The following is a 24,202-nucleotide window of genomic DNA, read 5'->3' as shown; positions in this document are numbered from 1 at the left end:
ACTCTTGGCCCCAATAGCTACAGATCCAGCCAACCTTGAAAAATATTGAGAAGGAAAAAAAATTTGCAGCTCTGTGAGCCTACGCGGGCTATTTCTTCTTGTCATTAAATGATAATTTAAATAGTTACTGCCTCTGAGGCCTAGAGTCGAGTGCCTTACATAACACTGACACGGTATTAAATGTATAAGGAACTTGGAAATGGTTCAGAGTGTGTGTTTGGGAACAGGAGAGATGGCTCAATGGAAGGATGGCTGCCCCTACAGAGGACCCGAGTTCTATTCCCAGCACCCACATGGAGGCTCACAGTCGCCTTTAACTCCGACTCCGGAGGATCTGATGCCCTTTCCTGACCTGTGGGGACATCCTCCACAGACACACACAAACAGAGATAAAATAAGATGTCAGGGAAGAGGGCTGGGTGTGATGAGGTGTACCTGTAATCCCAGAACTCGGGAGGCGGAGACAGGAGGATCATTGCAAGCTCAAGGCCAGTGCTCTTAACCACTGAGCCATCTCTCCAGCCCAGTGTCAGATTTTTCTAACAGGGTATCTTTTATTTATTCTTTGACAGTTTCATACATGTCAACGTTATATCTTTTTGTTGTTGTTGTCTTTCGACACAGGGTTTCTCTGTGTAGCTTTGCGCCTTTCCTGGAACTCACTCTGTAGACCAGGCTGGCCTCGAACTCACAGAGATCCCCCTGCCTCTAGATAGTGAGCTCCAGACCAGAAGGGCTTTCTCGACTTCCTAGTGCCAAAATGTAAGCGAGAGAGGCTGTATGAAGATTCTATTCTGTGCTAACACAGTGCTGTGCCATTGTCTTGAAGGGACTTGAGCTCTCGCATGCCTGGTATCTTCAGGGTTGTGCAGCCCCTACAGACGCTGAGGGACGTATATTCGTGGTTGATTTATTTTACTTACTTATTTATTTAAATTTTTTTTTTTTTTTTTTTTTTTTTTTTTTTTTTTTTTTTTTTTTTTTTTTGAGATGAGATCTCATTGTATCCCGGCTGGCCTCTGCCTCCTGCGGGCTGGATTAAGGCTCATCCAGCATGGCTTGCTGTTGTCGGCTCCTTCTTATACCAAATCATTTCTCTTGGGTAGTCCTAGAAGCAGAATGGTGGGTCCTGTGGAAGGTGTATGTTAGGAAACAGCTGGTAGGCTGTGGCTCACTTGGCAGAGTGCTCGCTTAGCGTGGGCAAAGCCCGGAGTTCAACCTCTAGCACCCACGGTGATGGACTTCTGTAATCCCAGGAGATGGAGGCAGGAGGACCAGCAGCTCAAGGTCAGCCCAGCCAAGTATCAGTCAGGTTTTCCTTTTTCTTCTTTTCTTTTCTTTTATTTTTGTCTTTTGGTTTTTTGAGACAAGGTTTCCCTGTGTAGCTTTGCGCCTTTCCTGGAACTCGCTTTGTAGACCAGGCTGGCCTCGAACTCACAGAGATCTGCCTGGCTCTGCCTCTCGAGCGCTGGGATTAAAGGCGTGGCCGCCACATTCTGGCCCTAAATATCAGCTTTGAGGCCAGCCTGGAAGTAGGAGACGCTGCCCGCTCGCCCACTTCCGTTCTGGCAGCCATGTGGGAAGTTGTGTGTGCGCTGCTTCTCCCCAGCGCCTGTCTTCATTAGCTGGCCTGCCGTGGCTTTCACGTGCTTTTCCTCAGTGACTCTTCATGCTTGTTGGCCATTTATCCATCTTTAAGGAAACTTCTGTGCAGATCTTTTGCTCAATTTTGAATAATAACCTTTTACGTTTTGAAATTATATCACGTCCCCCTTCCCTTTCCTCTCTAACCCCTCTCATGTACCCGCCCAACCTGTTCTTTCTCCAGTTCATGGCGCTTTTTCTTTGGTTATTGTTACATATATACATATCCCTAAATACATAAGTACAACCTGCTCAGTCTGTATAATATATAATTTCTGAATCTCCCCTCCCTCCCACCCTCCCTCCTCCCTCCTCCCTCCTTTCCTCCTTCTCTCTCTCTCCCCCTCCCTCTCTCTCCCTCTGACACAGGACCTTAGCTGTGTAGCTGAGGGTGCAATTTAGTGGTAAAGTGTTTGTCTGGCATGCACAAGGCCCTGGGTTTGATCCCTAGTGTGCCCCCATGAATATATATATATGTACACACACACACACACATACACACACACACACACACACACACACACACACACACACACTCTTCGTATGTTGGTGTTCACGTGTGCACTGGTGCGCGTGTGTGGGAATGCATATGGAGACCAGAGATCACCTCCTGTAAAGTTACAGATGAAGGTCGTCTTGTTCTTATACAGCAATCTCTCACAGGGACCTAGAGTTTGTTGGTTGGCTGGCCGTGAGCCCCAGGGATCCTCCTGTCTCCACCTTCCGACGGCTGGGACCGCAGATGTGTATCACTATACCTGCCTTGTTTATGTCGGTTCTCGGGATCCGGTTCAGGTCCTCCTGCTTGTCCGGCAAGCACTGTACCACCTGGGCCGTCTCCCCATTCCAGTACGAATGATGTTTTGGGCGGGAGCGTGGGGGTGTTTCCCAATTGTGTAGTCATTACTGTTTTGGTTTTTGAAATCGTCTTGTATAGCTCAGGTCACCTTCAGGCTTGCCAAGTAGCCAACGCTGGCCTTGAAGTCTGGATTCTCCTGCCTCAGCCTCCCAACTGCTGGGACTCTGTGGACTCGAGTCCTGGTTACATGTGTCCCTTTATTTGTGACACAGGCATCTTCAGCTCCTGTGAGAGTCACCTCACCTGTGTCCTGTCTTGCTTTCCAGGACTGTGTGCAGCTGAATCAGTATACGCTGAAGGATGAAATTGGAAAGGTAAATGGTCCAGGAGTTGGGCTGCCTTTGTACCGTGACCAGGGGTGTCCCTGACACTCCAGAGGGAACCAGGAGGGCTGGGCGAGGAGAGGGACCTTTGGAGGCAAGGCTGGTGGGGTGAAAGTGTTTACTGTTCATGGTCTTGTGTGTGTGTGTGTGTGTGTGTGTGTGTGTGTGCATGTGTGTGCACGTGTGTGTGTGTGCACGTGTGTGCATGGGTGTGTGTAGGCTAAAGGTTGATGTCAGCATGTATTTCCTCGGTACCTCTCCACCTTATTCTTTGAGACACAGTCTCTCAGTGAACCTGATGCTCATAGATTCGGCAAGACTAGCTGGCCATCAGGTCCCAGGTATTCTTCTGTGGTTACCTACCCCCCGACCCAGCACTGGGATGATAGGTGTGCGATACCACACCTTGTTTTTTATGTCAGTGCTGGGATTTGAGGTCACGTTTGTGTGGCCAGCATTTTAACTAGTAAGCCGTCTCACCAGCCTTATTTTAAAAAATACCTTTTTTGAGACATGGTCTCGCTATGTAGTCCTGGCTAGACTAGGACTTACTATGTAGACCAGGCTGGCCTCAGACTCACTGAGATCCACATGCCTCTACTTCCCAAGAGCTAGGACTAAAAGTGTGCACCACCACGCCAAACTTATTTATTCACTTATTTTACATTTAATGTTAAAATTAGATGTGCTTCTGCAAAAGTTCAGAAAACTTCCAGAGAAATCCTAAATTACCATGGTGACAGTGCCAGTCCCGTTAATGGTACTCCCCTCCTCCCCCTAATGAGAGACCTTACCATCTGTTTTTCGTTTATTTTTGTTAGTATTATTGCAGGGGCTAACATCTGAAGTGCTAACAGAGGATAAGTTAGTAATATCACTGGCCAGGGTGGACTAACCAACCAACCGTAAGACCATAGGAAGTAGTAAAGGCCGAAGCTAACTGCTAGGCCATGGAGTGAGGCTCCGTGAGTGAAGCAGGCTAGATTGGAGAGCGGGGTGGGGTGATGAGTCTGTGATAAACTGTTTTTGTATGGAAATAAGGTCTGTGTTTGGCCAGACTTTCCCAGATTTTTTCTTTCTTTCTTTCTTTCTTTTTTTTTTTTTTTTTTTTTTTGAGACGGGGTTTCTCTATGTAGCCTTGGCTGTCCTGGAACTCACTCTGTAGACCAGGCTAGCCTCCATCTCACAGAGATCCGCCTGCCCTTGCCTCCCAAGTGCTGGGATTAAAGGCGTGTGTTTCCACTGTCCAGCTATTTTTTTTTTTCTTTTTCTTTCTTCCCCCCCCCAGGTTTTTCAAACCTGGATTTTTACATTAGTCCCTTCCATTTAAATGTTGGCAGCCGATTTAGACTGCAGAACTGGAAAGTCTGACAGAAGGCAGTCTCCGGGTCCCCTGGCCCAGTGAGCTGCAGTCTGTAGCCTGTCAGAGCCCTCGGTTCACAGAGCGCTGCTCTGGCCACTGTGTCACAGGCCCCTCCTTTCTCCAGGGCTCCTACGGTGTGGTCAAGCTGGCTTACAATGAGAACGACAATACTTACTATGTGAGTATCCCCATCCCCATCCAAAGGACAGCTCCGAGCATGGTTAGGGTATGCGTTCGCCCATTCTACTGTCAGGGCTTTTAGAAGGGAACGATGCTCCCATTTTACAGATGGAGAAATGGGGCAGGGAAGGGATTGGCTGAGCAAGTGTCTTTCATACCCTTGCTCTGAGCTGCCCTTTCTGCCTCTTCCATAGCCCCAAGAACAAGGCAGTAGATGGACATAGTAGTACCCTTGTTACTGAGGCTTTGGGGTCAGTCCAGTTAGGTTCAAACCCTGGTTCTAACATGCATTAACTTGCCCAACATGACTTTGGGCAAGTAGCCATCATACCCCTTCCCGGCCCATCGCTCTGGCTCAGTTGTCTGACTCAGTGGCAGGAGTCATGAAGTTCAGGGGTTCCCAGCTGGGTCTGCTCACCAGGAACCTCCAGGGTTGGCACTGGCACAACTCCAGGAGTCTTGTCTCCGCACAGCCCAGGCCCAGCTTGCTCCGCCGGTCACTAGGCTCTCACTGCCTTGTCCCGAGGCACCGAGCCCTGGGAGCTCAGTGGGAGGCTGGAGGAGGAGAGAGCCTCGTCTCCCTCCCTGCTCCCGTTAACTGGACTTGGGGGGTGGTCTGTCCTTCTGCAGGCAATGAAAGTGCTGTCCAAAAAGAAGCTGATCCGACAGGCTGGCTTTCCACGTGAGTGTTGTGGGCTGTGTCCTGAGGGGGCTGAGATGAGATTGGACAGAGCCGGGTGAACGTGATGTCCTGCAGAGACACGCGGGGGAAGACACTACATCCCGCACAGAGCTTCCCCTGAGAGCGGTGCTGAGCTTCTTGCCGTGGGTCCTGATTCATTTTTATTTAAGAGTTTAAAAGGTGAATCTGAGGGCTGGAGAGATGGCTCAGAGGTTAAGAACACTGCTTGTTCTTCCAAAGGTCCTGAGTTCAATTCCCAGCAACCACATGGTGGCTCACAACCATCTGTAATGAGATCTAACGCCCTCTTCTGGCCTGCAGGGATTCGTGCAGACAGAACACTGTATATGTAATAAATAAATAAATCTTTAAAAAAAAAAAAAAAAAAAAAAAAAAAAAAAAAAAGGGCTGGAGAGATGGCTCAGAGGTTAAGAACACTGCTTGTTCTTCCAAAGGTCCTGAGTTCAATTCCCAGCAACCACATGGTGGCTCACAACCATCTGTAATGAGATCTAACGCCCTCTTCTGGCCTGCAGGGATTCGTGCAGACAGAACACTGTATATGTAATAAATAAATAAATCTTTAAAAAAAAAAAAAAAAAAAAAAAAAAAAAAAAAAGGTGAATCTGAGGCCTAGAGAGATGGCTCATCAGTAAAGGCACTTGCCTCCAAGCCTCATGATCTGAGTTTAAATCCCCAGGGATCACAGGGTAGGAGAGAAGCCTGCAAGGTGCCCTCTGACCTCCACCTTCATTCTGTGGCATATACATGCCAAAACAAACAAACAAACAAACAAACAAACAAATAATAAATAAATAAGCAAGCTGAGCATGGACATGAACAAAATAAATTAAAAAAAAAGCTTTACCATATGTCTTGGTTTCTCTTCCTGATGTTCTCATAAAAGATCAACAAAACCAGCTTTAGATGAAATCCTTCACTTTGGCTCATACTTGGGGTGTCTGCGAGATGGGAGCTAGAGGCAGCTGGTTCCATTGTATCTACAGTCAGGAAGCAGAGAAGAGTGAAGGACAGTGTGTATGTAGGCTCCTTTTCTCCACTAACAGCTGCAGGATCCCAGCCAGGGATTGGTGCCACCCACAGTGGATCCGCCTTCCCACCTCAATTAATGTAATCAAGATAATCCTCCAGAGGCCATCTCTCAGGGGATTCTAGATTCTTTCTAGTTAACAACACTAGTCATCACACTTTCGGACCCAGCAACTTCTCCATAGTATCCAAGAGAGAGAAAAAGAAACAAAAGCTTGTGCGTGCACGTGGCTAGCAGCACTATTCACAATATCCGTTCGTTCGTTCGGGGGGGAAACATCCCTGGTGGCCCTGAACCGATGAGTAAGTAAAATGTATACCCATCTGGTAGATTAGTATTCAGCCACCATAGGGCACTAATTTCTGATGTTACTTGGTTGAAAGCATGTTAAGTGAAAGAGGCCAGACACACAGAGTCACTTACAATATAATGCCGTTTCTAAAAAATACCGGGATGCAAATCCATGAGAACAAAAGAAGATCAGCAGGAGGAGGAATGAGATTTTTGGAAAGAGCAACAAAAAATGTTCTGCAGTTATCTAGTGGTGATGGTCCTAAAAACTGCTAAAATAATCAGCATGCAGGGAGCACGTGCCTGTAACCCTAGCACTCGGGAACTGGAGGGAGAAGGATCGGGAATACAAGGCCAGCCACAGCTGCATGGGACCCTGTTTCATAAAAGCACACCCATGAGAAAGAAGAATAATTAAAAAAAAAAAAAAAAGAAAGAAAGAAAGAAAAGAAAACCAGTTGAGCAGTGGTCATGCACACCTTTTAATCCCAGCACTTGGGAGGCAGAGGCAGGTGGATTTCTATGAGTTCGAGGCCAGCCAGGTCTACAGAGTGAGTTCCAGGACAGCCAGGGCTGTACAGAGAAATCTTGTCTCAAAAAACCAACCAAACAAACAGAACCTCACACATTTAAAATGTTGAATTTTTTTTTTTTAACACATACTGGGCCTGACATGGTAATGTACTTCTTAAACCCCAGCACTTGGCAGGCAGAAGTAGGTGGGACTGATTTCAAGGCTAGCCTGGTCTACATAGAAAGCTTCAGGAGAGCAAGACTTGCCTCAAAAATAAATAAATAAAATAATATCAGGAGTTGGGGAGCTAGCTCAGTGGAAAAAGAGCTTGCCATGTAAGCGTTAAGATGGAGTTGGGATTCCCAGAACCCACGTAAAAGCCAGGCTGCAGGTGGGCGTGGCAGTCACCTGTAATCCCAGCTACCACCATGCCTGGCCCTCGTTTTTTGTTTTTGAGACAAGGACGGTTTCAACCTGTGGATCCTCCTGCTCAGCTCCCGGAGTGATGGCTGACAGGTGTGGTACTCCTCCGGCCCCCACCGTGGTCGCTTTACAGGCCGAGGCTCACCTCAGTGGCCTGCCTTGTACACCCTTTTCAACAGCCGAATCTGCACCTTGTCCTGGCCCAGGCTTGGTCACAGCTGCGTCCTGTGCCGCCGAGCCTCACGGGCTTCCTCACACAGGATGTGGGATACAGCGGTTTTCACAGTTGGGTTTCACATCCTTACAACTGACTGACGAGTAACCCGCCATCCCGGCAGGGCTGTCTCCCTTTTCTCTCACTGACTCGTGGGTTTTTTGTTGTTTTTTTCTTCTCTCTGGCTTTCTGGTACATTCGTACCATTTCCTGCCTTGAGGAGAGGGATCATGTTTCTGTCTCTTTTATCCCGAAGAAGAGAAGTGATTGATTTACCGGAGGATTTGTTTTTGGTTTTTTTGTTTGTTTTGTTTTGAGACAGCATCTGGAGTAACTCAGACTGGCCTTGTACTTGGTGTGTTGTCAAGGGTGACCTTGAACGTCTGGTCTTCTCGGCTCTCCCTCCCAAGTGCTAAGATTTCAGGGGTGCCTCACCACATCCTGGTTTGCGCAGTCCTGGGATGTTGGGAACGTTAAGATAGCTGAACCAGACTAGTGAGCCTCGGTCCTTTTGGGTTGGGCATGTGGCCAGAAAAAGGGATCGACAGGGTGAACAGGAGGAGGGCCGGGACTCCCGTCTCCCTGATTTCTAGTAGCGGGGGAAGCGTAAAGAGAAGAAGGCTGCTCCCAGCTCCCAGAAGTCCTTTGCCCTTTGTCCGTTAGCAGCTGCCCTCTGCAGAAGGTCTCTACCCTAACTCTGTGCTTCCTGCAGGCCGTCCCCCACCCCGAGGGACTCGCCCAGCTCCAGGGGGCTGTGTCCAGCCCAGGGGCCCCATCGAGCAGGTGTACCAGGAAATCGCCATCCTCAAGAAGCTGGACCACCCCAACGTGGTGAAGCTGGTGGAGGTGAGCAGGGAGGGTGAGGCCGATGGCCTAGCCCCACCCAGCTTTGTTACTATCTAAACTCCTCATTGCTAAGATCCCTAGAGAGTCAGGGCACAGTAGATGGCTGCCTCCAGGCTGAGGACCTTGTTGCCTCACATACCCTCACACTGTTGCTTCATGCTGCTGTCACTTCCTCAAGACTGCTGATCGCTCCCATTTTACAGATGGGAAAGTTGAGGCTGAGAGTTCCGAGGCTTGTTCTTTACCAACTTCTTTCTCTTGGAAGCTGGTGGGTTTTTCTACTAGATGCACAGGTAGTTGGAACACAGAAGTAGCTCCACACAAGTGAAATCCTGTGAGACCGCTCAGTGGGCAGAGGCCCTTGATACCTGATGAAGGAAGAAAGCCTGGTGATCTGAGTTCCAGCCCCGGAACCCACATAAAGGTGGAAGGGGAGAACTATCTCCACAGAGTTGTCCTCTGACGTCCACGTCTGCACTGTGGTGGTATAAACACACACAGGATATAATTTAAACAGTAACAGTAATAACTTAAACAAAGCAAAACAGTAGTGCTGGGTGTAGTGGCGCACACCTTTAATCCCAGCACTCAGAAGGCAGAGGAGTCAGATCTCTGTGAGTTCCAGGGCGACCCAGCAGAGAGAATGAATTCCAGGCCAGCCAGGGCTACATAGTGAGAGCCTGTCTCAAAAACAAACAAACAAACCAGTAAGAAGTCATGACTGTGCTCCAGTAAACCTTCGTTTATAAACACTGGAGGAGCTGGACTCAGCCCATCCTATATTTAGCCAATCTCTGCTTCAGTTTAGCAGTTCTCATGCTGGCTTTTTTTTTTCTTTTTTTTTTTTTTTTTTTGTCTCAAGATGGCTCGATGCACTTTAAATTCTGGAAAACTTGGTGTTAGCTTTTAGTCACTGTAGCAAATACTTGGAAAAGAACTTCATAGGAAGAAAGATTGATTTCAGCTCAAGGCTGTTTACAGTTCATGTTATTCCGGTTTCATTGTGTTAAGGCTGACGCAGAGCAGAAACATAGGAAGGAGGTAGATAGATAGATAGATAGATAGATAGATAGATAGATAGATAGATGATAGATAGATAGATAGATAGATAGATAGATAGATAGATAGATATAGATGAAGAGAGAGAGAGATAGACAGACAGATGGGATAGATAGATGGATGATAGATAGAGATATAGTTAGATAGATAGATAAATAGATAGATAGATAGATAGATAGATAGAGAGTGAGAGTGAGTCAGGGAAGATATCTTCAAGATGCATGCCTTTGAATTCACCTAGCTCTACCACTACCCAGAACAATATACCAGTTGGGGACTGGGCCTTCCACACCTGAGCCTGTAAGGGACATACCATTTTTGACCTCAGCAGACCTCAATGTGCTGCTGTTCATTGGTTACCCTTATTCATATGTATCCCATTAAAATAGAAATCAGAGCTGGACATGGTGGTGCATACCTGTAATCCCAATGATGGAGGTGGAGGCAAGAAAATCAGAAGTTCATGGTCAGCCCGGGTTACAGATCCTGTCTTAAAACAAACAAAACCAAAAAACAAAAATGTAAATTGTCAAAATTTTATTCATTGAAAAGTAATAGCCCGGGAGCGGGAGGAAAAATGAGAGGGGAATGTGGGGTTGGTGTATAAAATGAATAAGAAAAAAATTTTAAATATAAAAAAGAAAAACAATATATGTGATAAAAAAAAATTTGGTTTTTGTTTTTTGTTTTTTGAGACAGAGTTTCTCTGTGTAGCCCTGGCTGTCCTAGAACTCACTCTATAGACCAGGCTGGCCTCAAACTCAGAGATCTGCCTGCCTCTGCCTCCCGAGTGCTGGGATTAAAGGTGTGCGCCACCACCGCCCGGCAAGAATAATACATCTTTTATGAATAGTAACTATTTTGTTTGTGTGTGTGCTTGAGTGTATTTATGTAGGTGAGTGTACGTGTGTTCCTGCACATGGAGAACAGAAGTCAGTCTTGGTTGTCTATCCTCAGGAAGTGCTGTCCACCTTGTTTATTTGAGGCAGGGTCTCTCTAGCCTAGAGTTCGCCAACGAGGCTGTCTGTCTGGCCAGCAAGCCCCAGGCATCTACCTGTCTATGTGTCCTCAGCACTGGGATTACAAGCAGGTGCCACTGTGCTTCACTTTTTAAAAAAGATTTATTTATTTATTTATTTATTTATTTATTTATTTATTTATTTATTTATTTATTTATTTGGTTTTTCGAGACAAGATTTCTCTGTGTAGCTTTGTGCCTTTCCTGGAACTCACTCTGTAGCTTAGGCGGGCCTCGAACTCACAGAGACCCGCCTGCCTCTGCCTCCCGAGTGCTGGGATTAAAGGCATGTGCCATGTGTATGTGATAGGGTATGTGCACATGCTTGCTGGTGCCAGAGGTGTCAGATCCCCTGGAACTGGAATTCGAGGTGGTTGTGAGCTGTATGATGTGGGTGCTGGGAACGGGAACTCCGTCCTCTGCAAGAACCGTGCATGCCCTTAACCCCTGGGCCATCTCTCTAGCCCTCACCAGCTTTCTTATGGGCTCCGGGGACTAGAATGATGTCCTTGTGTTTGTAAAGCAAGCGCTTTACCGACTGGGTCGTATGTTCTCTGAAACAAACAAAACAAAAAATGAAGAAGAATTATTTTTACACTTTTACTGCTGCTGGTTGTTATTATTCTTTTTCTTTCTTTCTTTCTTTTTTAACCATTTGTCTTACTAAAAGGCATCTGGATTCTAGGTCTGCTTTGGCCCTCAGCCCGCTGCGATACTATTTTGTGCCTTCTAGACCCTGGATGCAAGTAGAGAAAGAGAGTGGGAAGGCCCATGTTGTCTTAGTCTTTTTTTTTAAATTTTAGTATTTATTATGTATACAGTGTTCTGTGTGTATGTATGCCTGCATGCCAGAAGAAGGCACCAGATCTCATAGATGGTGTGGGTGCTGGGAATTGAACTCAGTACCTTTGGAAGAGCAGCCAGTGCTCCTAACTACTGAGCCATCTCTCCAGCCCTGTTGTCTTAAAGTAAAAATAGTTTCCATTTAATAGCCACCCCCGGAGGTGATTTGGGGATCTCCAGGAGAGGCAGATCCAGTCTGGAGCACCTCTGGCCCAGCTTGTCACTGACCCGGGAAAGGATGGTCTTGGCTATGTGAATGGGGCTTGGAAGACGTGGTGGAGAAAGTGATCTTTGAAGTGGCCTCAGCCATTTCCTGGTCAGCAGAGACAACAGAGAAGGACATTGCAGGGAAAGGAACATCGTGTGTCAGGGCCCAGAGCCTCAATATTTGGGGAACATATCCCTGCCTATGGGAGATGGCGGCTGCTGTTGCCAATCCTTGCCTAGGGCCCATTGCCCTTGCCTAGAGGCTACAGAACTCTAGGTGGACCCTGGGTCTAACTTTCCCTTGAGATGGATTGCTCAGCTGTACCTGCAGTCCTGTGCATCTTGGGTGGCTGGGGAAGGTGAGTCACGTGGAAGAGATTGGAGGCCTAGTCTAGCCAGGGGTCTTGCCCAGGCCTCTCCTCAAAAAAGAGAGAGTAGCTGCAAGCTGTTATTCTCTTTCCTGATGCCATTTCTGATCTCAATTCTCCGATGCTGGAGTTGCCCATCTTAGCGGAAGCCCCGGGGTGCATGGTCTGCAGGTAGCCGAGAGTCCTAGTGGGATCAGTTTTCTCCCCAGTACCCCGTGCATCCGATCTTTCCACCCAACTTAGCAAGACCAAGCAGCCATTCTGTTTGTTTATATATCAGGTGTTTCTTCGGTACCTACTATGTGTCCAGCACTTATGAGACATCACCAAGACAGTCAAGGTGGACATCTTGGGACCTGCCCATCAGAGGCAGGAACAGGCATGGAGACATGTCCTGCTAAGGTGGGGGGGGTATGGGTCCACTTCATGGAGGGGCTGCTTGAGTTCAAGTAGGGTTGAACTTTTTTTGTTTTTGTTTTTTTGAAACAGAGTTTCCCTGTGTTGTTTTGGAGCCTGTCCTGGATCTCGCTCTGTAGACCAGGTTTTGGGCCTCCAACTCTCAGAGATCTGCCTGGCTCTGCCTCCCGAGTGCTGGGATTAAAGGCATGTGTCACCATCTCCCGGCAGGGTTGAACTTTTACCCCAAAACCAGGACCTGTTCCTTGGAGATGGGCTGGATTGGCATCTAGGTGTGGGACATTTTGGGGAGGACTTCCTCCTTCCTGCTGTTCTTCTCTTCAGGGTGTTCCAGACCTTGAGGCTAGATGGACTTGGCTATGACATGCTGTGAGATGTTCTGTATGGCAAATGTGTTGCTCTGATTGGTTAGTAAATAAAACACTGGCCAGTAGTCAGGCAGGAGGAAGTATAGGCAGGACAAGGAGGAGAAGAATTCTGGGAAGTGGAAGGCTGAGTCAGAGACACTGCCAGCTGCTGCCATGACAAGCAGCATGTGAAGATGCCGGTAAGCCACGAGCCATGTGGCAAGGTATAGATTTATAGAAATGGATTAATTTAAGATATAAGAACAGTTAGCAAGAAGCCTGCCACGGCCATACAGTTTGTAACCAATATAAGTCTCTGTGTTTACTTGGTCGGGTCTGAGCGGCTGTGGAACTGGCAGGTGAGAGAGATTTGTCCTGACTGTGGGCCAGGCAGGAAAACTCTAGCTACAATGATACTCTGGGAATTTCTGTCTTCCTCCCTGATGAGGAAGGACAGGAAGTGTACCCCTCTGTGGGCACACACCATCACACACTTCCACTTCCTCTTGCTCATGTCTGTTCTTTCTCCCCTTGCTCCTGTCACTGGCCGGCTGTGCCATCAGGTCCTGGATGACCCCAACGAGGACCATCTGTACATGGGTAAGACTGCTTTCCTCCATCCACACTTGAGGTAGCTGCATTTGCCAATGCCCGGGTGTCCCCTCCACATAGCTGCAGCCCCGGAACCACCGAGGACAGGTGCCTCGTTCCTGGTCCAGCTGGTCCCCACAGGAGCCCGCCTGCCTGGCTTAAAGCAGAGCCTGGGAGGGAGTTCTTGCTGGGACTTTGAACATCTGGATCTCCTGTGTCTTCATTTGCAGTTCTTTCTGGAGCACCTGTTGTACGTTCAGAACTGTTACAGGCCCTGAGGATAGATAGCGTGATAAGAAAGAGACCTGTACAGCTGATATCCCAGACAGGAAAGACAGTGTTGAGGAATACATGAGAACTTTAGATATATTAAGGGTCATTAATTAAGGTGATGTCAGAGAAAGTGGACAGACCACTTCATATAGGAGATGACCATTTAACACCTGAATGTCAGGGATTTGGCCGTGGTACATCTGGGGAAAGGCTTTGGGGCAGAGGGAAGAGCAGGTGGAAAGGCCCCAAGGCTTTAAGAAGTTAAAGGGGGGGGAGCACTAGATAAGTAGGGAGAGGACTCAGGGGTAAGAATGGTGAGTTTGGGAAGCCGTGGAGGGGCGTCTGGAGCCTGGGGGCGGGCACTCAGAGATCTGGGTACTGCTCACAGACAGAAGCTCAGGTGTGTCTTCAGAGACCTCATTTATAAATGGTGAGAACGTCGGGAACGATGGCACATGTATTTAGTCCTAGCACTCAGGAGGCAGAGGCAGGAGGACCTATCTCTGTGATTCCCGGGCCAGCCTGGTCTACAGAGCAAGTGTCAGGTCATCCAGAGGCTGTGTCGTGAGACCCTGTCTCTAAGATTGATTTATTTATTATGTACACATTGTTCTGCCTGCGTGCTGTGTCTGCATGGCCAGCAGAGGGCGCCAGATCTCATTACAGATGGTTGTGAGCCACCATGTGGGTGCTGGGAATTGAACTCAGAACCTCTACAAGAGCAGCCAGTGCTCTTAACCTCTGAGCCATCTCTCTAGCCCTGAGACTCTGTCTCAAAAAGGAAGGGACAGGGAAAAGAATTAGACACTTGAGTCAGTTTAAAGGAAAAGATGAGGCTAGCTCAGAGGTAGTATGTTTGCCTCGGATATGCAAGGTCTGGATATTCTGGATTCAGTTCCCAACAACCTCCACCCTCGGTGTGTGTGTGTGTGTGTGTGTGTGTGTGTGTGTGTGTGTGTGTGTGTGTGTGTTGGATATGAAAATACTTAAAAGAGAAAACATTAAATAAATGCTTATTTGCGTGGTTTGTAGATAGAGCCAAATCAAAGACATGGCAAGCAAGCAAGTGAAATCTAATGAAGTACAGCGGAAATCAGAAAATTTCAAAAGTTGTTGGGGCCCAGAGTGGTACTCCTAGAGTAATTTTCTCACTCTGAATTCCAAAAGGATGTGCCTGGGCAGGCTGTTCACTTAACAAACGCTACCACACCCATGCCCCTTCTAGGTTTCTCAGGAAACGTCTCGAAACATTCCCAGAGTAGCCCCCTAAGTGTACTGCAAAGGCGTTGATGTCTCAACGCCGCACAAAAAGAAAATAAAAATAATAGACCTCTCATGGAGAGAGAAGCTGGAGCTCTGGGCTGGTGGAATAGGATGGCGAATCCGTACACTTGGCTGCCACAGCCGTGTGTGCTAAGGACAGAGAGGACTGGGAGTGTCCGCAAGCGCCTTCAACAGCAGGCCAGGTGCTCAAAGGGTAGAGACATCTCTATTCTAGAAATGAAAAAGAAAAACAAGTGCTGGAGACGTGGCTCAGCCAGAGGACCCAAGTTGGGTCCTCGGTACTCACATCCAGTGGCGCACAAGCGCCTGTAAACTCCAGTTTTTCGTGATCTGATGCCTTCTGCCCTCCACAGGCTCCTACACACACAGTGCACATCAACTCAGGCAGGGCCAGGCGGTGGTGGCGCACGCCTTTAAATCCCAGCACTCGGGATGCAGAGCCAGGTGGATCTCTGTGAGTTCGAGGCCAGCCTGGGCTACAGAGCAAGATCCAGGACAGGCACCAAAATAACACAGAAAAACCCTGTCTCGAAAAAACCAAAATAATAATAATAACAATAATCTGAAGCTCAGAGCACTTGCGTGGCATGTACGAGGCCAAAGTTCAGTTCCTAGTCACAAAAAACTAACAGAAATTTCCACCCACCACCACTCAACCCCAAGAGTGGCTGAACTGTCAGTGACTGAAAAACAGACCCATTTGAATAGGTCAGCTGCCTCCATGGCTGGCGATTTATGGTGCTTGGGTGGGGAGAAGCAAGGTAGAGGAATTTTTAAGTTGCAAGCTAAGATATAAATAACCAAGGCAAGAAAAGCCAGGACTTGTAACCACAGTAAGAGCAGACCTGCTTGGGTCCTGGTGTGACTAGAGGGCTGTATTAGTCAGGGGTCTCTAGAAGAATGGAATCCATAGACTGTATGTGTATGTGTGTATATATATATATATATATATATATATATATATATATATAAAATATATATATATATCACATCAATGGTAGATTTATCTATACAGTCAATGACTTTGGCTTTCACACTGGAGAGAACCGTATAGTTAGTTGTTCAGCCTGTGAGGCTGGGTTCCTCAGTAGTACCAGTCTGACACCCAGGGCCTGGAGGATTTCCGTAGGTCAGCTGGTCTTCAGTCTGTGTTGGAAGCCTGAAGAAGTTGGTTCGGATACCAGCAGAGGAATCAGCAGTGACAGCGACAGGTAGATGAACTCACCATCAAGACTGCAAGCCAGGCGAGCAGAAGCGTGTAGCTTTCCTTTCTCTGTGTCCTGGTACCAAAAGTGCTGGCCACACTTAGGTCGGGTCTCCCCATATCAATTAAAGCAGCCAAGACACTGTGCCCCAAGACATGCCCGCAGACCAGCTGGCTATAGACAGCTCCTCATTGAGGTTCTCTCCAGGAGATTCTAGGCCGTGTCAAGTTGAGAGCTAACTCATCACAAGGACATAGCTTAGCATCAGTCCTCTCCGGGTACAAGTGGCAGGAGGAGAGGAGAGCCCAGGATCCAGTCTTCTTTTCTTCCCCCGGCTTTATTTTCCTGCTTGCACCCTCGGCTCGCGTGTGCGTGTGCGTGTGCGTGTGCGTGTGCGTGTGTGTGTGTGTGTATGCATGTGCATACATGTGCGGTTATTCATTCCTGGGGCTCAAACCCAGGGCCTCATGTACGCTAGGCATGTACTGTATCATTGAGCTATATCCCCAGCCCCCCTTTTACTTTTTGAGGCAGGAGCTCACGGAGTTGGCTAGGCTAGTCTTGAACTTGCTCCGTAGCCCAGGCTGGCCTTGAATTTGTGAGCCTCCTGTAACAGTGGGGATTACAAGCCTGTACCACCAGGTACAGCTTTCCTTGGCTAATAGAGTTCTAGAAATAAAGTCCAGGTGTAGGGTCCTGTGGCTCTCAGGAGGTCCTTTGCCTCCTCAGCGGCACCTAGGAACACTGGGCAGCTTTGGGTCGGTAGATTGTGTGTGTCTGTCTCCTCAGCCCCTCCCAGGATCCGTTTCTGTGCTTGGAATGTCTTGAGAGGTGGCTGGAGGGGGCCGTGGATGCGGAGGAGGGAGGCGGATTTTCAGTGTCTCGCTCGAGATGACAGTTTTACCTCTTTCTCTTCCCCACAGTGTTCGAATTGGTCAACCAAGGGTGAGTGTTTATCTCCCAGGCACAATGCCAGGCTTCACCTTCAAGCTGAGTGAGGGGAGCTGGGCTCTGAGGGAGCGGGTGAGCCAGGGCTAGCTGGATCTGGTTTACATTGTTTACCCGCGTGTCACCCTTTCAGGCCTGTGATGGAAGTGCCTACCCTCAAGCCACTCTCTGAAGACCAGGCCCGATTCTACTTCCAGGATCTGATCAAAGGCATTGAGTACTGTAAGCCAGGCCTGTGGGGGAGCTGCTCACCTCTGGGGTAGTTAGCATCCCAGTTAGTGGGCGGTAATTGGAAAGTATTGCATTTCCCGCTAGAGCGGAGGAGGTGGCTGGGAACACGGGAGTGTGTGAGCTGCAGAGGTCTCTCCCGCACGGTCCAGGGAATTGACGGGCTGTGCTTTGGCAATGGAAGCCCTTCTCCCTGCTGCAGAGAAAAATGAAGAACAGTGACATAGTGAGCTTTTGTAGATGTGGGCACACCTGTGCTCGTGCGTGTGGAGGCCAGAGGACCTCAGTGTCTTCCCTCGGGAGCACTCTACCTTGTTTTAACTTTTTTTTTTTTTTTTTTTTTTTTTTGGGGGGGGTTTTCGAGACAGGGTTTCTCTGTGTAGCTTTGTGCCTTTCCTGGAACTCACTTTGTAGACCAGACTGGCCTCGAACTCACAGAGATCCGCCTGTCTCTGCCTCCTAAGTGCTGGGATCAAAGGCATGCACCACCACCGCCTGGCATTTTAACATTTTTTATTTGTTTTTATGATGAGGACAGCCCTTTTTATTAATATAGTATGATAGACTACAGAGACAAACAAAAAATATCTTTTTTTTTTGAGACAGTTTTTCTTTGGTCTGGACCTCACCAAGAGGGCCAAGCTGGCTGGCCAGTAAGGCCTAGGGATGCACTCATCTCTGCTTCCCCGTCACTGGGATTACAAGTGCATACCACCATGCCCAGCTTTTTTTTTTTTTTTTTTTTTTTTTTTTTTTTTTTTTGTCCAATTGGTGCTGGGGACCAAACTCAGATCCTCGTGCCTGGGAGCACTTTACTGACGGAGCTATCTCCCCAGCCCAGTAGTGAGCTTTAGAAATCCAGCACTTTCTATGCAGACTAGGCACCGTGAGGGCTCTGTTTGCATCAGCAGCCTGGGGTGGGGATCCTCCTTCCTCCTGGCACCCTGGTTTCCTCATCTGTGACATAAAGTGTCTCCCCAGGGATCAGCCAGTAGCCGTCAGTGGTTCTGATGGGCTCCTGTTGGCCACTGTGACTTTTACCCCCTACCTATCACTGGTGATGGAAATGAGAAACACATTTAACACAGAGTGAAGCCCTGAACTATTAGTTTTTTATTTTATTTTATTTATTTATTTATTTATTGGTTTTTCGAGACAGGGTTTCTCTGCGTAGTTTTGGTGCCTGTCCTGAATCTCGCTCTGTAGACCAGGCTGGCCTCGAACTCACAGAGATCCGCCTGGCTCTGCCTCCTGAGTGCTGGGATTTAAAGGCGTGCGCCACCACCGCCCGGCCTCTATTAGTCTTTTTACACCACCAAATTCATCATTACCCCAGAATCGGCACTTGGGACTTCCAGACCATAGGATTGTCCGCTTCTTATATCCCCTGAGAAGCCAAGTCCCTCGCTCTGCTTTGTAGTTCATACTTCAGATGAGCCTGCTCTGGCTAGGTTGACTTGCTGACCGTGATGACCATTGGTAAATGAAACTGTGTTGGACGGTCACAAGTCTCAGTGTGCCTGGCTGGAAGCCAGATTCAACAGAAATAGGCTGTGACAGGTGGTTAAAAATTGCTGTAGACGGTTGGTGTTTTGAGACTGGTGTAGACGTCCTTAAACACACTTTCCCCTTATCTCCCAGAGTGTGTTTGGGGTGGGGGGTATCTGGGGCTGGGGAGGTGAGGCATCAGGGGCGTGCTGGGCTGAGTGGCCAAGTAGAGATTCTCATGGGCTTTTCCCGCCCCGTCTCTTCCATTGGTGTCCTCTCCATCTAGTACACTACCAGAAAATCATCCACCGGGACATCAAACCTTCCAACCTCCTGGTGGGGGAAGACGGCCACATCAAGATAGCGGACTTCGGTGTGAGCAATGAGTTCAAAGGCAACGATGCCTTGCTCTCCAACACCGTAGGCACACCTGCCTTCATGGCCCCGGAGTCGCTCTCAGAGACCCGCAAGATCTTCTCGGGGAAGGTGAGTTTGGATCTGCTGAGTTCTGCCTGCGTATCAGGGTCCTTCGGTTCTAAGTAGAAAAACCCAGTGCATGAGATGTACAGAGAGCATGCCCACTGGGTCACGTAGCTGGTGAATCTCATCAGGCAGATACAGGAACTCAAACAAGGGTCGGTATCTGCCCATCTTTGTCTCTGTTCTCCTGAACTGGTTTCCCTGCAGGTGGGTTCAGGCACCAGTACCTCCAGGCTGCTTTCCATCCGGTAATCAACTTCAGTAGCTAGACTTCCCACTCTGAATAACAACTGCAAAGAAACCGACCAACCACTGTGGCTGGGGGAGTTCTCATTTCATTGGCCGTGTCCCAACCAAGGAGGCTAGGAGACAGGGTGTGCTTCACACCAAGAGTGTGGATTAAGAAAAGATGATTTAGCCTTTATTCCCAGCACCCTAGAGGCAGAGGCAGGTAGATCTCTGTGCATTTGAGGCCAGCTTGGTCTACAAAGCAAGTTCCAGGACAGCTAGAGCGGTTAATACAGAAAAACCCTGTCTTGAAAAACTAATAAACGGCCGGGCGGTGGTGGCGCACGCCTTTAATCCCAGCACTCGGGAGGCAGAGCCAGGCGGATCTCTGTGAGTTCGAGGCCAGCCTGGGCTACCAAGTGAGTTACAGGAAAAGGCACAAAGCTACACAGAGAAACCCTGTCTCGAAAAAAAAAAAAAAAAAAAAAAAAAGAAAAACTAATAAACGAACCAAAAAAGAGGGCTGGAGAGATGGCTCAGTGGTTAAGAGCACTGACTGTTCGTCCAGAGGTCCTGAGTTCAATACCCAGCACCCACATGATGGCTCACAACCATCCGTAGCGAGATCTGGCACCTTCTTCTGGCCTGCAGGCAGACGTGCAGACAGAGCACTGTATACATAATAAATAAAATATTTTTTAAAAAAAAGAAGGGGGCTGGAGAGATGGCTCAGAGGTTAAGAACACTGGCTGATCTTCCAAAAACTAATAAACGAACCAAAAAAGAGGGCTGGAGAGATGGCTCAGTGGTTAAGAGCACTGGCTGCTCTTCCAAAGGTCCTGAGTTCAATTCCCAGCAACCACATGATGGCTCACAACCATCTGTAATGAGATCTGGCGCCCTCTTCTGGCCTGCAGTCATACATGCAGACAGAACACTGTATACATGATAAATAAATAAATCTTTAAAAAATAACAACAAAAAAAAAGAGGAGGAAGAGGAGGAGGGGGAGGAGGGGGAGGAGGAGGAGGAGAAGGAGGAAAGGTGGTCCCCAAGGAAGTTGTAGACTTAGTTATCGGACCTGCAAAAACATGTTGTGTATCACACTGATCTCTCTTTTTCTTGCAGGCCTTGGATGTTTGGGCCATGGGTGTGACATTGTACTGCTTTGTCTTTGGACAGGTAAGAGGGTGGCATGGCCCTATCTTATGGCTGCTGTGGGTGGCTGGTCCCCTTGCAAGGAGACAGTTTTATTTGCAAATTGTATCTCCACAGCTGAGTGAACAGCTACAAAGGTTCCTTTGTAATATCCATATCTGTGATGATGTTCTCATCTATATAAAAATGCTTCAGTGAGGAGCTGGAGAGATGGCTCAGAGGTTAAGAGCACTGACTGTTCTTCCAGAGGTCCTGAGTTCAATTCCCAGCAACCATATGGTGGCTCACAACCATCTGTAATGAGGTCTGGTGCCCTCTTCTGGCCCGCAGTCATACATGCTGTATACATAATAAATAAATAAATCTTTAAAAAAAAATGTTTCAGTGAAACAGAAAGACCAACAGAGACTATGGAGACTCTAGAGAGTTGATGAGTTTAGGGCCCAGACAACAAACGCTCCACCTCTCTCCATTCCTGAGCCTGAGGCAGACAGCACTAATCAATCACTGCATTCTTTGCAGCCTTGCTTAGTAATGGTGTGATGTTTTCATCAGTGTTCCTGGCCACTGTTGGCTGGGGATAGAATGGGAATGGGAATCATAGTTCGTAGGGCATTATTGATTTAGGGAGTGGTGTTTTGTCTGCTTGTTGTGGTTCTTTTTTCTACGGTCTCAACATTATTCATGTTCAGAGGCACCTCTTTTTTCTTGTGTCGTGTGTGTGTGTGTGTGTGTGTGTGTGTGTGTGTGTGTGTGTGTGTGTTTGTTTGTTTGTTTTTTTCCTAGACAGGGTTTCTCTGTGTAGCTCTGGCTGTCCTGGAACTCACTTTGTAGACCAGGCTGGCCTCAAACTCAGAGATCCACCTGCCTCTGTCTATGTCTGGTTTTGAAACAAGATTCTTTTTTTTTTTTTTTTTTTTTTTTTTTTGGTTTTTCGAGACAGGGTTTCTCTGTGTAGCTTTGCGCCTTTCCTGGAACTCACTTGGTAGACCAGGCTGGCCTCGAACTCACAGAGATCCGCCTGGCTCTGCCTCCCGAGTGCTGGGATTAAAGGCGTGCGCCACCACCGCCCGGCTTGAAACAAGATTCTTAAACTTTCCTCCACAGGAGCACAAGCTCAAAAAGAAAGAGCCATGCTTTTATTGCTCACAGAATCAAATTCCAGTTCCAGGGAATCTTACTCCCTCTACTGGTCTTCAAGGGCACTGCATGCAAGTGACATACTTACATGCAGATACATATATATAAAATATAATAAAAAATATATCTTTAGAACAATTTTCAGTGCAATATAAAGTTGAGAGAATTCTATGGCAAAAACTCAGAACACTGCCACCTGGAATCTACCATTATATTATAGTACCCGTCTATCTATTCATCATCATGCCCCGCCCCCTTCAGCTAGCAGTCAAACCCAGGGCCTTGTACATACTCAGCACCATTTGTACCACTGAGCCGCACCCCCCCCCCAGTTCAGTACTTACATTTTACAGCCCCTGAGAAGACAGCCAGAACCAATTTCAGTTTTCATTAGTTCAGCGGGTCTTTACCGTGCCAAAGACATTCTAGGAACGCCAGCCAGGAAGCCCTGACCTGGTGTTGAGGCTCCAGTGGAAAGGAGTTACCAATAAATGACTGTAACGTCGGGATTAAGTGCCCAGCTGGGGGATGGTGTGCTGGGCAAGAAGGAGGTAGGTCGGCTGCAGGGAAGCCCAGGGGAGGCCACTCAGGTAGTTTTGGTCAGACGTGACTGGAGAGAACAAGCCATGCTGTTGATGTCGGGGAGGTCATTCCCAGGTAGAGGGTACCTTGGATTGGATGTCTAGTCATAGGGAATCTCCTGTGGGACCTGAGCCAGGCTAAACTCCGATAATCACTCGCACGTATGCACACATGCACGTATGCACACATGCACGCATGCACACATACGCACGCACGCAGCTTCCTTACTGCCCTCTGGGTAGGTGGGTGGGGAAGCAGGTAGGAAACAGCAGCTCAGCAACAGAGCAGGTCAGTGATGTCGTTGGTAAGGGCTGGAGACCAGCTGGACATTCCTGTTACTTCACCGATTTGGGGATGGGGTGAAGGGCAATTGGTGCCTCCTTCCTCTCTAGCCTGGGCCACTGCTGTTCATTTCTCTGCTGTGGTCCCTGAGGAGTGACCCAGCACAGCTGGCCTCCGAAGGATGCAGGTGGCGGCCACTGACCACCATACTCCCTGGCCTCTCCACAGTGCCCTTTCATGGATGAGCGGATCATGTGTTTGCACAGTAAGATCAAGAGCCAGGCCCTGGAGTTTCCAGACCAGTGAGTAGAGCCTGTCTGTCCACCATTCCCTCCTTCTGATTCCTTAGCGGTCCGGTCCCTGAGTTTTCTGTGACCTACCCATGATGTGTCTCCACCTCCCACCCTCCCAGGCCTGATATAGCCGAAGACTTGAAAGATCTGATCACCCGAATGCTGGACAAGAACCCAGAGTCCAGGATTGTGGTGCCTGAAATCAAGGTATTTGACTGCTGCTGCCTATGAAGGCTAGTACTTGAGGCCTGTGGCCTGTGCTTGGAAACGTTTGGCTCCGCCCTGTCCACAGCACCACACCCTCCTGGCATGGCTGCCTTCCCATGTCCTGGAGCCTCTGGGCTGTTGAGTGCTGCTGGGAGCAGGGACTGATGGTTGTTTCCACTGTGGAATCTGTGACCAATCAGCTGGGCTGCCTGTGCTTCCTCTCATTAGCTTGTACCGATGGTGTCCACCCTGAAAGCGTGATCAGGGGGCCTCTGTGTGCTCCATGTACTGGCTGCTGAACCTCAAGTCCTTTCTTTAATATTTTTTTTTTAAACTTTATTTAATGTGCATTGGGGTGAAGATCCCCTGGAACTGGAGTTACAGGCAGTTGTGAGCTGCCATGTGGGTGCTGGGAATTGAACCCGGGTCCTCTGGAAGAGCAGCCAGTGCTCTTAACCACTGGGCCATCTCTCTAGCCCCCTCAAGTCCTTTCTCTGGCCCCATCAAAGATGTAGGCCGGTCCCTGTGAGGACCTGCAGAGAGGGTGGGAGGAAGTTAGTGCGCAGTTCAACCTCCATCTGCTGAATTCTGCCCTGTAGTAGAAAGTGCTTCCAGCAAAAGAAGCCTTGTCCATTACTCCACACTCCCCTGTCAATGCCAAGTACACAACACATCTGGCCCTTAAAAAAAAACAAATCCCAAGATGGGCTGGGGATGTCACTCAGTTGGTAGAATCATTGACTGGCGTGCATGAAGCCCCGGGTTCTGTTTCTAGTACCGTGTAAATCGGACATGGTCGTGCATGCCTACAGTCACAGCATGTGGGGGGTGCGGAGGCAGGATCAGGTTTAAGGTCATCCTTGGTGACCCAGTGAGTTAGAGGCCAGCCCGAGAGATGTGAGACCGTGTCTTGAAAAAGAAAGAAAGACATCTCGAGCTATGCTCCAGGGCTTCTGAGGTGCCTGGCTCCCTTGAACTGGAAGGGTGTCTTTAAGAGGATCTAAAAGTCGCAGAGAAGGACTTGGACCCCAGAGAGGGGCCTCCGAGTGCTCTTCGGAGTGTGCCCTTCCATCTGGGCCCCACCGTAACTCCTTGTTTCCTGTCCCGTGAAATGGGAAAAGGTGCTTGTTCAGAGCACGGCCTCTGTTGTCAGGGAGAGTTGCTGG

The 24,202-nt window shown here is 48.4% G+C and overlaps 1 protein-coding gene across 4 annotated transcripts in view; it reads left to right on the top strand.

Annotated features, from left to right (window-relative positions):
* The window catches only part of Camkk2 (calcium/calmodulin dependent protein kinase kinase 2), a 52,195-nt gene that overhangs the window by 16,756 nt on the left and 11,237 nt on the right, over positions 1-24,202 (top strand). For all 4 annotated transcript variants that reach the window (XM_059249873.1, XM_059249872.1, XM_059249875.1 and 1 more), the window contains exons 3-13: positions 2,770-2,817; positions 4,314-4,367; positions 5,000-5,051; positions 8,257-8,390; positions 13,213-13,249; positions 16,926-16,947; positions 17,084-17,172; positions 18,953-19,152; positions 20,503-20,556; positions 22,765-22,838; positions 22,949-23,036. In XM_059249873.1, coding sequence (XP_059105856.1) covers positions 2,770-2,817; positions 4,314-4,367; positions 5,000-5,051; positions 8,257-8,390; positions 13,213-13,249; positions 16,926-16,947; positions 17,084-17,172; positions 18,953-19,152; positions 20,503-20,556; positions 22,765-22,838; positions 22,949-23,036 — 852 coding nt within the window. The remainder of the gene's footprint in view (positions 1-2,769; positions 2,818-4,313; positions 4,368-4,999; positions 5,052-8,256; positions 8,391-13,212; positions 13,250-16,925; positions 16,948-17,083; positions 17,173-18,952; positions 19,153-20,502; positions 20,557-22,764; positions 22,839-22,948; positions 23,037-24,202) is intronic.

The sequence above is a fragment of the Peromyscus eremicus genome, chromosome 23 (assembly GCF_949786415.1).
Source record: "Peromyscus eremicus chromosome 23, PerEre_H2_v1, whole genome shotgun sequence".
NCBI classification, from domain to species: Eukaryota; Metazoa; Chordata; class Mammalia; order Rodentia; family Cricetidae; genus Peromyscus; species Peromyscus eremicus.
This window is presented reverse-complemented; position numbering and strand designations above follow the sequence as displayed.